This window comes from Aulonocara stuartgranti (genome assembly GCF_965226115.1).
Source record: "Aulonocara stuartgranti genome assembly, chromosome: 9".
Classification (NCBI taxonomy): Eukaryota; Metazoa; Chordata; class Actinopteri; order Cichliformes; family Cichlidae; genus Aulonocara; species Aulonocara stuartgranti.
In genome coordinates, this window is record NC_138960.1 from 15,756,455 (window position 1) to 15,768,734 (window position 12,280).

At 41.9% G+C, this 12,280-nt stretch overlaps 1 protein-coding gene across 3 annotated transcripts in view; it reads right to left on the reverse strand.

Annotated features, from left to right (window-relative positions):
• Positions 1-12,280, reverse strand: part of LOC309714738 (cadherin-10-like) — a 77,969-nt gene that overhangs the window by 20,033 nt on the left and 45,656 nt on the right. For all 3 annotated transcript variants that reach the window (XM_082547404.1, XM_082547403.1, XM_082547405.1), the window contains 2 exons: positions 8,944-9,111; positions 6,673-6,860 (listed from right to left, as the gene is read on the reverse strand). In XM_082547404.1, the coding sequence (XP_082403530.1) occupies positions 6,673-6,860; positions 8,944-9,111 (356 nt within the window). The remainder of the gene's footprint in view (positions 1-6,672; positions 6,861-8,943; positions 9,112-12,280) is intronic.

Genomic DNA, 12,280 nt, shown 5'->3' on the forward strand with positions numbered 1-12,280 from the left:
AGTGATAGTGAATGGTAGGAATTTGGTGAAAAAGAATTAAAATGCAGAGAAACATCTACGTTTCTAATGTATAGGTTTAAGATTAGGGTTAGGGTTAGTTTTAATATAGTATCATATAGTATGATCTTCTAGACTAATGTGGCAACATTAATGTTATTATGCTGTGTGAACTCTTTAAAAGCCATTTTACAAGTTTCAAAGACAGGGATGCTGGATATTCTTGAGAGACTTGGAAGTTTCCCTAAGAATTTGATTTTATTTATGGTCGTAGTGGTCGTACTTCACCCCTACATTCTTAAATTAAATACGACATACTATAAATAACAGACAAATAAACGACTGGGTCTCCAGTGGGAGGACAGATAGTCCAATTCCGCCTTCCTGAATACACATCCTGTCCTTGTTGGTTAGCTCAGTCACAATCTTAAAAGGACGTTCATTTCCTGTTACGAAAGATTTGCTCCTTCATAACAAGTGGGTTGATTTTTTCTTTAACTCATCCATGGCCATAGCATGGCTACACAGACTAACAGGTGTGTTGTCCTATGGTTCCACACATCCCAGGAATCTGTGCTTCAAGTTTGCTGATTGAAATCGTATTTTATTTACATGGCAATATCTACACAATATATGTGCCCGGGCACTGCACCTGTACAGTTTATGAAAGTGAATGCTGTTTGGTAACCAAGCTAGCTAGCATTAGGCTAGCATTCTATTTATCATCCATATAAGGTAACTTCCAACTCCAAAAACCAAAAGTCATACGAGCCAAAAGACCAATGTTAAAGATTCAAAACGAGTCCGAAAGCAGCGGGCGACTTTTATCCTTTATCCTGTTGTGACACATGAACCAGTTTTCCACCTGATTCAGGTTCTGATTTATGTGGTCTTCCAACTTAGAGTTGATCTCCAGTGCACAATAAGAACTAATGTCACAATCTTAAGTCCCAGAGAGCAGGGATAGACTTTGATCAACCACAAGCAAAGAGACTTCCTAGAGAAACTGGCTCCTGCCAGCTGACCAGGCTGCCTCAGCCGAGCCTTCACGCAATGTGAAACCAGGGTGAGCTGGTTATCAGTGACTTAGCTGTCTATATAACGGCTCAGTCACACTAGAGTAAAAATCAGACAGCAACCTCCTTACAAGTAGGAGAAAAAATCAATGGCTGTTATTACACTGAACTTTTTTTGCTGTTGGAGTACTTATTGCGACTAGCTGGGGGTGTTGCATGCTTAACTTCTGTGCAACCACTTTTGATTTTGAGACCTGTCTCCAAACAACTGTGGTGCGTCTTGTCGATTGGTGAAGCTTTGCAAATGGTTGCTGTTTAATTGACAAATGCAGACAGATTGACAACACCTGGCGATCCATCTATAGTAAGTCAGTCTACACTGATGAGCGCAACTCGTAGTAGAGTCATACTGAATTGGTAATATTCTGGTTGTAATACAATCTTAAAGCAAGTTGCTAAGTGTCTATGTTATTTTGCATCCTGCAGAAACTACATTGTTCTTTGTGGAGGAATTTCTGTTTCAAATCTGGCTCGAACAGTAAGCAGTTAATGTTTCTAATGTACATTTTTTGTGTGTAGACAACAACAGATTTGCGATTTATCAGTTAATTGCTGTGTTATCAGAAAAAGATGTAGGCATATAATTGGCAACCTGACCCCATTCAATCGCAGACTGATTGTTTTATTGCCATTTTATCACCATCCTGATGCCAACAGAGTCACTTGGGAAACAGATTCAGTGTATTTGGATCAAACTTTAAAAGTTTTGATGTTTTCAGCCTTGTGTACCTGCAAAGTGCACCTGTCTCAGTAGTTACAACACAAGCATTTCTCCCCCAGGAAAAATGCATTTTGAAAACCCGCTATAACCTTTTAAAAATATGACAATGCCTCTGGTCTTTTTTTTAATCAACTCCTATATGTGAATATGGATCGGAAGCAGTCCATTCACTTAATGTTAGTGCAGTAGCATCTCCTACTCTTATCTGGAGCCTTGAGCAAGCAGGCAGGTTAATAACACAAGAGAAACGAAGGACGATGAGGAGGACTTTTACTGGAAAGTCTCCACAAGAAAGCTGTCAGCCAATCGGTGATGTTAAGGTAATAAGGTAAGTTAAGGTAAAAAAGCTTCTGGGACACAGCTGAAGGCATGATTACTGCAAACTATCTCAAAATGGGAAATAATCACTGCTGGAATATGTGCCAAAGAACGAAGGGGGGGGAAAAGGCAGATACTGATGCAAAAAAATCACTCGTTTGTCAAATATTCCGCTTCATCTCCAATTTCAAGCATGCCCCTCCTCCCGGCTTTTATCCCAGACTTTATGAGGGAGTGTTAAGGTTAAAAGGTTAATAGGGATGATTATAAAAAGATTAAAATCAACTGAAACAGGGGCATAAAGTCCTTTCATCATAGCCATTCTATTGAAGAACACAGATGATGAGCTTCAGTTTGTCGTTGCACTTTTTCCCTATACTATACTCACGCTACATCTTTTTTTCCTGTTGCCATACTTTCATTTCTATCTATTTGTACACATAAAAGAACACAGCTTAGTTGCTTTTACGCACGAACCCTGATCTTCTTGCATCTACTGTACACTGCTGTTGCAGCCTATAATTTATGGACTGTGCATGATGATTAGGAGCCTGATTCCTTTGCGGTTCTAATGTTTTTTTTTCCGCTGTTAGCTTTTCTCTTTTAGGTTCCCTGTCTGAACTTTTTATTTTTGAAGTTGTAGCCAGCAAAGGTATCCCCTCATTGATGGAAATAATTGGGGAGCAGTGCATTTTAATGAGTGTGCGCCCAGTGCTGAGCTGGAGCAGCTGGATCAGAGTGAGCTCCCTCACCGGCTGCCTACTGTACATATAAAAGGATGCCGGGTCCGCGATTGTTGGGAACAGCCAGTGAAAGCTTGGAAAAAAGAATCCAGATGGAACGAGCTGTTTTCTGAAACTGTGAATAGTAACATATTATGAGTCATTGATTTTCACTGTTTGGTGCCAAGCCGGGGAGGGGGACCGCATGTCCACTGGAGGAATATGTTCCTTTGAAGGGCCGGTACAATCAGAGATGGGATGACAAGCCCATTTAATTAGTATGTTCAAAATTAGGGCATGCTTAGTCCCCACACACAGTGTGCCTGCACACCACATCCACTACAAAGGGCAATTATGTCATCCAGCACTTAATGATGGCATGATGGAAGCGATCGATCGAAGGCTGCAGAGAGGGTGCTTGATAAGGCAACTGCCAGATACTGTTGAATACATCAAACACACCACAAGCAGAATGCTGCAATCCATACTCAGCATCAATATTTCTGCTTTGGTCTCAGCTGAGGGGAAGAATGAATCTCACTGAAAACATATGTGTGGGGAAGTGGAAATGGATATCTAATAACTCTGCTGTCCGTCTCCTAGCTGCGTATGGAAATAAAGTTTGTTTTTTTCCCTTTATCGAGCGCTGCTTATTGTGTTGTCTATCCTTTCGGTTACACCAAGGGAGTGAGGCCTGCATGTGGTGAAAGAACTGAAAGTCTGTGTTTCGATCATTTCTAACTCCGTCGGTTTGTCCTTGGTCACTACTAGAGGAGCTTTGCATTCACAGTTCAAAACAGTATCTTACACACAGACTCTAAATTCATTCTCAGTCTGCAACAAGCTGTTTTAACTCCTCTTGTTACAGTAGGTGGACTTTCTTCTGATTGGCTGCCAGACAGTTTAACCTTCTGTACCCTGTACTCACAGGAAGGAGGTCAACGTAACCAAGATTCAAACTCTTGGTGACCCGATGGAGTCATGACAATACTCCATCGGCTTTTAATGGCTAAGGTTAAAAACTATGAAACTGAGTGTTTAGATCAGCTTCACAGGGGTTACTTGCCATTCACTGACCTCCTTACTTGAAACTAATGTCTTATATGTATCTTATACATCCATGAAAACAATAAGTCCACTTCAGTTGCATTCAGTATATTGCATTTTTCAGCGGAGTCCTGCAATTCCACACAAGACATCAACCCAGCTTCAATGGCAATCAGCCTAACTCTTCCCTGTTTCACAGTAAAAGCATTTAATTGGCTTTTATTGTGAACCTGTGTCCGATTAGTCAACCAGATGTTGCCGTCCTCGCTAGTCAAGTCGAGTCCAGTCAAAAACATTAATTATTCAGCTGGTTCTACGTAGCAACCCGTCACCAGCCAGCAGCATCCCTCCGTCTGTGACGGGAAGTTATAAACAAACAAGGTGAAACGTGACGTGTTTGCTGTGTTAGAGGACAGTGAGATCTGATCAGGTGCAAGAATGCTAGCTTTGAAAGAAAGAAAGTTATTGGTGTAAGCACTGCTAACATTAGTTGATCCTTATTCTTAACCTTTATCCAATTCAGAGCTAGAGCCACGGTCACGAGTCTGATGTTGGGCTCTAATGTTAGCCACACTCAGAAATCTGTCAAAAAAATACTCAAAAAAGCATGAACAGAATGTTAGGTACGTTTGCAAAGTGTTTTTTTTTTAAACTTATTTCTCTAAATTCACCGTGCATGTTCTTTAACCTCCTAAGACCCAAACTCTTCCATGTCATGCATTTTTAATTTCTCTTTGATATTTGGGGTGATTGGCACCTGATGAATGTAAAAACAAAGAATTACCAGATTTTTATTTTTTTTTAGATAATTTTTGTTTCTGAGAAAAATGAGATCCACATATGAGCATATTTGTTTAAAATTTCAATAGAACAGTGGCAGTATAATGTCCTCGTAAATCTGGGCTTATGCTGGGCTTACACTGTGATTTTTGGCTCATTTTGAGACGATTTTTCAGTCGTGCGACCGTTTTGGTGATCGGCCCGAGTTTCGCCTTCATCGTGTGTCGTGCATCATGTAGTATACGTGGGGTAATGAGAAGCGATTAACACCTCACGACCAGCTTCCGATCATCAATTGCTTGGTCACAACTGTCGTGAGGAGGTCACCGCAGCTTCTTACACTGCACATGTGCAAACACATAAATGTCGGTGAAAAAGACGGAGTAGCACAGCAGTGCAGTGTGTGATCTGGACACAAGCGATGGAGGCACAACTTGTAGAACTTTGGCAAGCTCATCTGAGCCTTTTCGATGTGGCCTCACAAAATTATCACGACCACAACAACCGTGAAAATAATTGGATGGACATTGCTGCTCAATCACAGCTGCCTGATCAATGTTTTTCATTAGCAATTTAGCAAAGTTGATGGTGGTGGTGTGCGTGTCTGTGTGAATGAAAGACAGAGAGGGAGAGCGAGCGACAGATTTTCCATTATAACCTTCATGTTATGGACGCACAGTGTGAGCACTCAGGTCGCATCAGGGCATCGGGCCGCATAGTGTGAGACCTGCATCGTGACCTGCGAACTTCTAACCCCTGCGAGTCAATCGTGCAGTTTGAGCAGAAGCTGAATAACACGAAAAAGATCGCACAGTGTCTGCCCAGCTTAAGTGGATATCAGGCCCTTGTAGAGCAAAATGTAGCATTTTGGTCTAGACAACCCAAAATGTGATTTTGGTTGCCAGGTCCTAGCAGGTTAAAGAAAAAGTACAAAACACTTCTAAGTAAATTCTTGAATTTGAAAAGTTTTTAGCCAATTCTTTAAAAGATTTTTTTTTAAAAGTTCCTGCTAAACAAAATGAATAAAATACCCTGAGATTAAGTTTGTTTGACTACACACACAAAAAAAATCCTTAAAAAGTCTCCAACAAGAACAAATTATGTTAGAGATGTCAAGGTTATAAATTGTGTAAAAAAAAAAAAGTCATTTATGATTTTAAGGTGATAATTCTATTCATTATAATTCAGTTTTACTTCAGTTTCTTTCTATAGCACTGCTTCACCACAACATGCACCTTAAGGCTTTTAATTAGGTGATGCCAATAACAGTGAAAGCTTGCAATCATAAGAAATCATAATGCTGTTGAGTATGAAAGCTGAATTTTATGAATGTGTTTTATTTGTTATATTATGTTTGATTTTCCTGTTGTGCTTGTGTAATGTATTACAAAAAGTAAAAAAGTAAAGGTTATAAGTTGAACTGTATTAATATCTTATCTTTTATTAGTTTTAGGGCACTTTTAGGAGAACATTTACACAATGTTTGCACAGCGCACACAGTCACAGCTGAGATATTGCTAGTCTTGTGCACACATAATATAAATATATAAATATAAAATACAAAGTAATGCATATAGCATGAGTGAAGTCGTTGTGCAGCCTGTGCATGCACGCCTCTCGTGTCAACAAGATTTTACTGTAAATAAACATGTATTTTAAAGCATTTCTCTAGTGGAAAATATGCAGAATATATTTCCCAGAATTTTTTCATGGTTTGTGTCTGCGGGGCTGCCTCTGAGGAAGCCTGAGGCTCATATAGTTCTCCACCAATCACAGAGTTATTGCAGCCTGACAGGCGAAACCCAGGGCAAAAAGATAACAAAGCAGCGCCTGTTGCTTATGATTCTTGCTGCTGTAAAAGCTGCAACATAATAACCATGTCAGTATTTCTATCAGGCTGCTTTCATAATCTTGAAGACACAATTTGGATTTTTTTGGCGAATAAATCAAAGTGAAAGTGTTAAAACTGCTCATGTGATCCCATAAAACCTCCCCATAGAGAGTGCCTGACCTTCCTCAGCAAAATGACACCCTCCTGTGTGCTCCTATTGGTGGTGATCTCAAACATCCCAGGCCCATCGCTCCCAATAATCCGGTAGTCCATCTCCGCATTCTGGCCGATATCCGCGTCCATGGCTCGGATCACTCCCACCGCAGACCCAACCTCGATGGACTCGGGTACCCTGAACTCATAGAGGGCTGCAAAGAGTTTATGAGACGAAAAGATTTTGTTAATCGGAGCAACACTGAAGCTGTTCAGAAAAAAAAAAGAGAAAGCTTGAAAGTGTGTGTGTGTGGCAGTAGGACTGCAAAAACCAAGGCCATGCCCTTAGTGTTTCTTTTCATGCCAGATTTCAATTTTTTTCCCACACAAAGATGCAATTCATGTAAGTGGTGAATTAGCGCCTCTTTTTTAAGATCTCCTCAAGTCTAATCGAAAAGCAATTACAAAACCCCGATCGATTTAAAACAAACCGCACACACACACACACAGTCACACACGACGCGCCGGACACAAAAGAAGCAAGCGCCACCCCTGACAGCCCGACGAGCGTCATAACATGAGTATTTTTTACGGCCTTGTTAGTGAAAAAAGAAAGAGTGTAAGTGGGTGAGTCAGAGAGCAGGAATACAAGAGAGCAGGTCAGGGAGAAAGTGAGTCAGAACCAATCAGAGAGCAGCAGTGTAAGAGCCAGCCGAGGAGGGAGAGCGTGTCAGAAGGAGTGTTGGATTTAGTGCTGCTACATTTGTAGATTAGCTGCGGAAAGACATCTCATATGTGCCGAAACATATTTCAGCTCCAAAACAGACGTTTGGCCTTTCACGTAGGTTGCTACGAGCCGTATTGACTCACCACTTCAAGTTTAGGATGTAACATAAATTCTGGGCCAATTTGCTCAACATAAATTAATTGCTTCTTCTTCTCCCTCCCCCCACCCACACTTATTTTCTGAGATGATTTCTGGGTTTGAAGGGGGATAAATTGATGGCTGCCTGTCGGCCGCGGCGGCCTCGGTTGCATCTCGTATGCTTAAATAAATAGCTGGACTGCGGGAGGGGAGCGAGGGTGATATACACACAGCCTGCGGAGACAAACAGCAGTGACACACTAATAAAACATGCTGACAGTGTTTTGGCAACGCCTGAGTCGGCAGGTCTCTGTGACGCTGACACTTGCCTCCAAACACACACACACACACACTGCACCACTAGAAGGTTTCCCTGGGCTAACAGGTATTTAGCATTGGGTGGAAAAGAAGAGGCATCACTCCGGCAGACAACAATGATATCGCTTCCTGACACTCTACCTCCTCTGGGTGTCCCATTACAATATCTCTTCCTCTTTCTTCCTCTTTCAATCTACCCGCGACCCCCACCCCTCCACCCCCCTCGCCTCTATCACAGGCTGTCTTTCTGCCGTCCGCTTCACTCTTCCTCTTTCTTCCCCTTTCTTCCCCCCTCCTGTCACCTTCGCCATCCCCGTCGTATCCGTCTCCCTCCCTCCCTCCTCTCGCTCTTCATTCATTGGTGGAGGGGTTTGAAATGACAGCAGCTGCCACCCCACCACCACTGCCACCACCCCCGGAGCTGGTGGGAGTTCCGCAGGCGCGTGTTTGCCTTGCATTTCGCGGCTGTGCGCACGCGTCACCCACCGTACAGTGAAACGCGTGGGGGGAGCGAGGGACACGACAACATCGGTAATCTGTCAATCTGATCTGGCTCCCTTCGCCATTTATTTGCCAGATGCAACGAGAGCAAAGAGGGAGGGAGAGGAAGAACGGGAGAGAGTATGTGAAAAGAGAGTACGTAAGGAGTAAAGAGGAGTGAGTGATTGATGAGTGCGAGTGTAACAAAAAAGAGGAGAAAAATGCACCAAGGACAGTTTGAGCACTAAATTGAGAACAGTGGTTTTATGGAGTAAAAAGGCAGCAGAAGACTTAATAGCAAGAGATAGACAAAGAGAGAGGAAGAGCAGGGGAGATAAAACCCAGTGAATGTACTCTCTTCATTTAATAGGGATTACAGGGCTGATCTGATGCACTTTGCAGGACCCTTCGCTCTGTCATATGGCTCTATATTTAATTATTCGCTGCCTTTAAGAGGCCCGCCTTAGTTGCACAAAACCCAGAGCTCCCTGCAATAATCCAAATTCATTTTGAAACTGACACCAGATGGGGGCTGCCGGCCTGGCATCGGCTCACACTGACAAGTGGTTCTCATGAGCTGAGGATTGGTCACTGTGTGTGTGCATGCACAAGTCCACCAGAAGGGCTGTACTCACTCTTGGTGAAGCGTGGTGGGTTGTCGTTCACGTCTGAGAGGGTGATGCTGACCGTTGTGGTTCCTGAGAGCCCACCCATCTGTCCGGCCATGTCTTTAGCCTGGATCACAACCTGGTAGTTTTCTTTGACTTCCCTGTCCATGCCAGGCAGGGCTGTCTTGATCAGGCCTGAGGAGAGAAAAAAAAAACCCAACAACCAAAAAATGTAGATTTACAAAGAGAATAGCGTGCATTTGATCAGAGCAGGCAATCTGTAGCTTCATCCAACTCATTATTTTCTGTTTTCCTCTGATTATCTGTTATTTTATGACATTAAAATCAGTCCAGCTTTGATTTTAAAAAACTAGGGGGAATCAGGAAGACAATAACAACGCAAAAATCTGGATGAAAATCAGAGTTTTAAAAATGCTCCAAACTCTAAAAAGTTTACCCACTTATGTTTATTTGCTTAGAGAGAAACGAGTCGCTGCTGCATAATCAGCAGCTCGTTTGCCCATTTTCCTCTTCACCGTCTATAACTGAAAGCATTTTCTGAGGTGTGCTCGGTACAAGACCTCGTTCACCCTTCAACTCCGGTCACTACTCACTTTTACAGCAAACTTTTGACAGAGTGGGAACATAACATCAGAGCGAAAAGCAATTTAAACCTGCTTCTTTTTAATGACAGGGTTTTTTTGTGTGAGAAAATCTGCAAAAATACATAAATTGACATGCTCTATTCATGCAGTATTCCAGGTAATCGTACATGCTGGCACAGAGAGAAAAGAAAACAAGTATGAAAAGATAAAAGCATGCCTGGACTCTAAAGTGTAGAATATGAACACTGAAGCAAAAATAATAAGCAGTTAGTAAATTGATTAATCAGTCACAAAACTGAACAATAGCTACATTAAATAGCCCCACACCAGCAGCTGCAGCTACTTAGTTGTGATTGCAAAATTCGTTTTTTTCTACGCTAAGCAAAATATCATTATAGAATGCTAAATTGCCAGAAACTGCAGTTCCTCTAGTGGCCACTTGAGGATGCTTTCTAAAGTGAGTCAATCCCCATAGACTCCCATGTTAAAATGCCTAACTTTACAGCAGAAATGATCATGTCTACCCTGCTACAAAATCCTTTTTATATCCCAACAGATAATACCTCCCTTTGTGACAGGTGCACTGTTAGATTTTCTTTAATATTTCTCCCATTTCCATTTAATTACTGCTTTAAGTTAGGAATGTTTCACGTGGCTTTGAGCTCTCCGTCAAGTCTCAGAACTGGACCTCTTCATTTTAATTGAGGTGTAGGTGCCTATTGAAGTAATTATCTGCAAAATCACATGGCAAGAAGTCTGTAAATGAGTAAAATTGTAGTATTTTAGCTGTATGCTACTATCACAAATGACAAGATATCTCTGTCTGTGCAATGAACCCATAAAGTCTATGAATGCACCTTGTTAAACAAGCTTGCTACTGTGGGCTGATAACTTGGAACTCAGATGTGGTCACTTCTGGCAACAACATAGCAGTGCAGCATTTACAAACTAATGAACACATGGCAATGCCTCAGTGCCTAAGTGTTAGCATTTTAGCAGCTATGACGTTGTTTTTTTTGGAATCAACTGTGAATGATAATTAGCTGCCAAAAGAAGAAAAGAACAAGAAGTGAAGACAGTTGGGTAAAAAATGCACCGAAAGCATAAACTCCCAAAACACTTGTTCTATGACTTGAAATCATGGATGCTAGCTTACATGCTACATGCACGCTTACATGCATGGATGCTAGTTAGATCTGTAGCTAGCACCCACAACTCGAAATATGCAAACATTATGCTTCAATAAAGTTCCAGCCAGTGACTTATAAATGAAATCCCCCCTGTACAGCTGTTATGAAGGTGCACCTTTCCTACAGAAGCCAAAATCAGGCTTCTACAAAGATGCTTTTAGAGTTGGGAATTTTAACATGAAAGTCCATGGAGAATGGCTCACTTTTGCAGCCAGTCTCAAGTGGCCACTTGAGACACACGCTGCCAAAAAGCCGGATGAACAGACTTAAAAACTAATTTTTTCTGACTGCCTTTGGCCTTTCAAATAACTCAGTGTGATTTAATGTGGTAAATGTACAACATGAGTAATAGATACAGTATGAACATGAGTAATAAATACTTTCTAAGGAGTACATTTGCTCTCACATGACAGAAAATAATGCGTCCACGGGTGAATTGGGTATATCTATAAATATATATCTTTAAATAAAGTACAGTTCTCACCTGAAACATATCTAAAAATAACAGCCTGAATCAGCTGTATTGAATTAATGATATTTCATCTCTTAGATTCATGCATCTACAGGCCAGATAATTAAACCACTAAGAACATTTTATTACTCAAAGGTCAGTGCTCTTGCTCAGCAGCATGGAGCTCAGCGGCCACCCAGGAGCACATTTTAGTGTCTGTGTTCTCATGATTTAACTGGTAAGTGGACCAAAGAGCCAACATACCAAAACCACGGCGTATTCCTTTAATTTCCTAAGTGTAGCATTTGCCTCCAAATGCATTCGGCACCATTTATCTGCTCTTTTTTCTGAATTAACACTCTGTTAATGTTCAGCCTTTCAAGTGCCGTGCAGTTGCTTACTTCTCGGCTCTGACACCTCAGATCTCTAGTTTGGAGTCAGGACAGAGAGCGAGTGAAGCGGTAATTGGCAGCATATTCAAAAGGTGTGCTCCATCTCCCATCAGAGTCGGCCTTAAATCCTGTCTGCTATTACACGTTTGAATTTGAAGCATCATAAAAGAGGAGCAGGTGGAGGGGGGAGGCGGCGAGGGGAGACGCAGACAGACATAGCGGAACGGGAGAATGAAGATGAAAAAATAAATTTCACCCTAAATAAACTGTTCTGACAAACTTCAGCACTTTTCGGCAGAACTGATGATTCACCGCATATCAAACAATAAGGAAGAAGGAGCAGCTGATGTGGCGCATCGCTCACGCTCAGATCAGAGTGGCCTACGCTGTTCAGAAGGCCCTCCAACTTGCTCCTTTTGTTCCTCCCATACAATAACTCCCCCCCTCCCCAACTTCTAACAATGTACAATTTATCTCAGACACAAGGAAACAGCGATCGTTTTGACGGTGTTGCGGGGAAGCAAGCAAAGGTATAGCATCTTTAGAAAAGCAGCATCTCGCTCGCTCTGCACCTCTGGCTACCTTTGTTATTGTTTAATGACTACAATGCACACAGAAGAGGAGGAGAGGAGAAACAAATCCTGCTTATAATGTGATGTCCAGGCATGTCTTTGTGTAAGAGGGGATGTCAGCTTACATACCACATGTGGGATAAACCATATTACT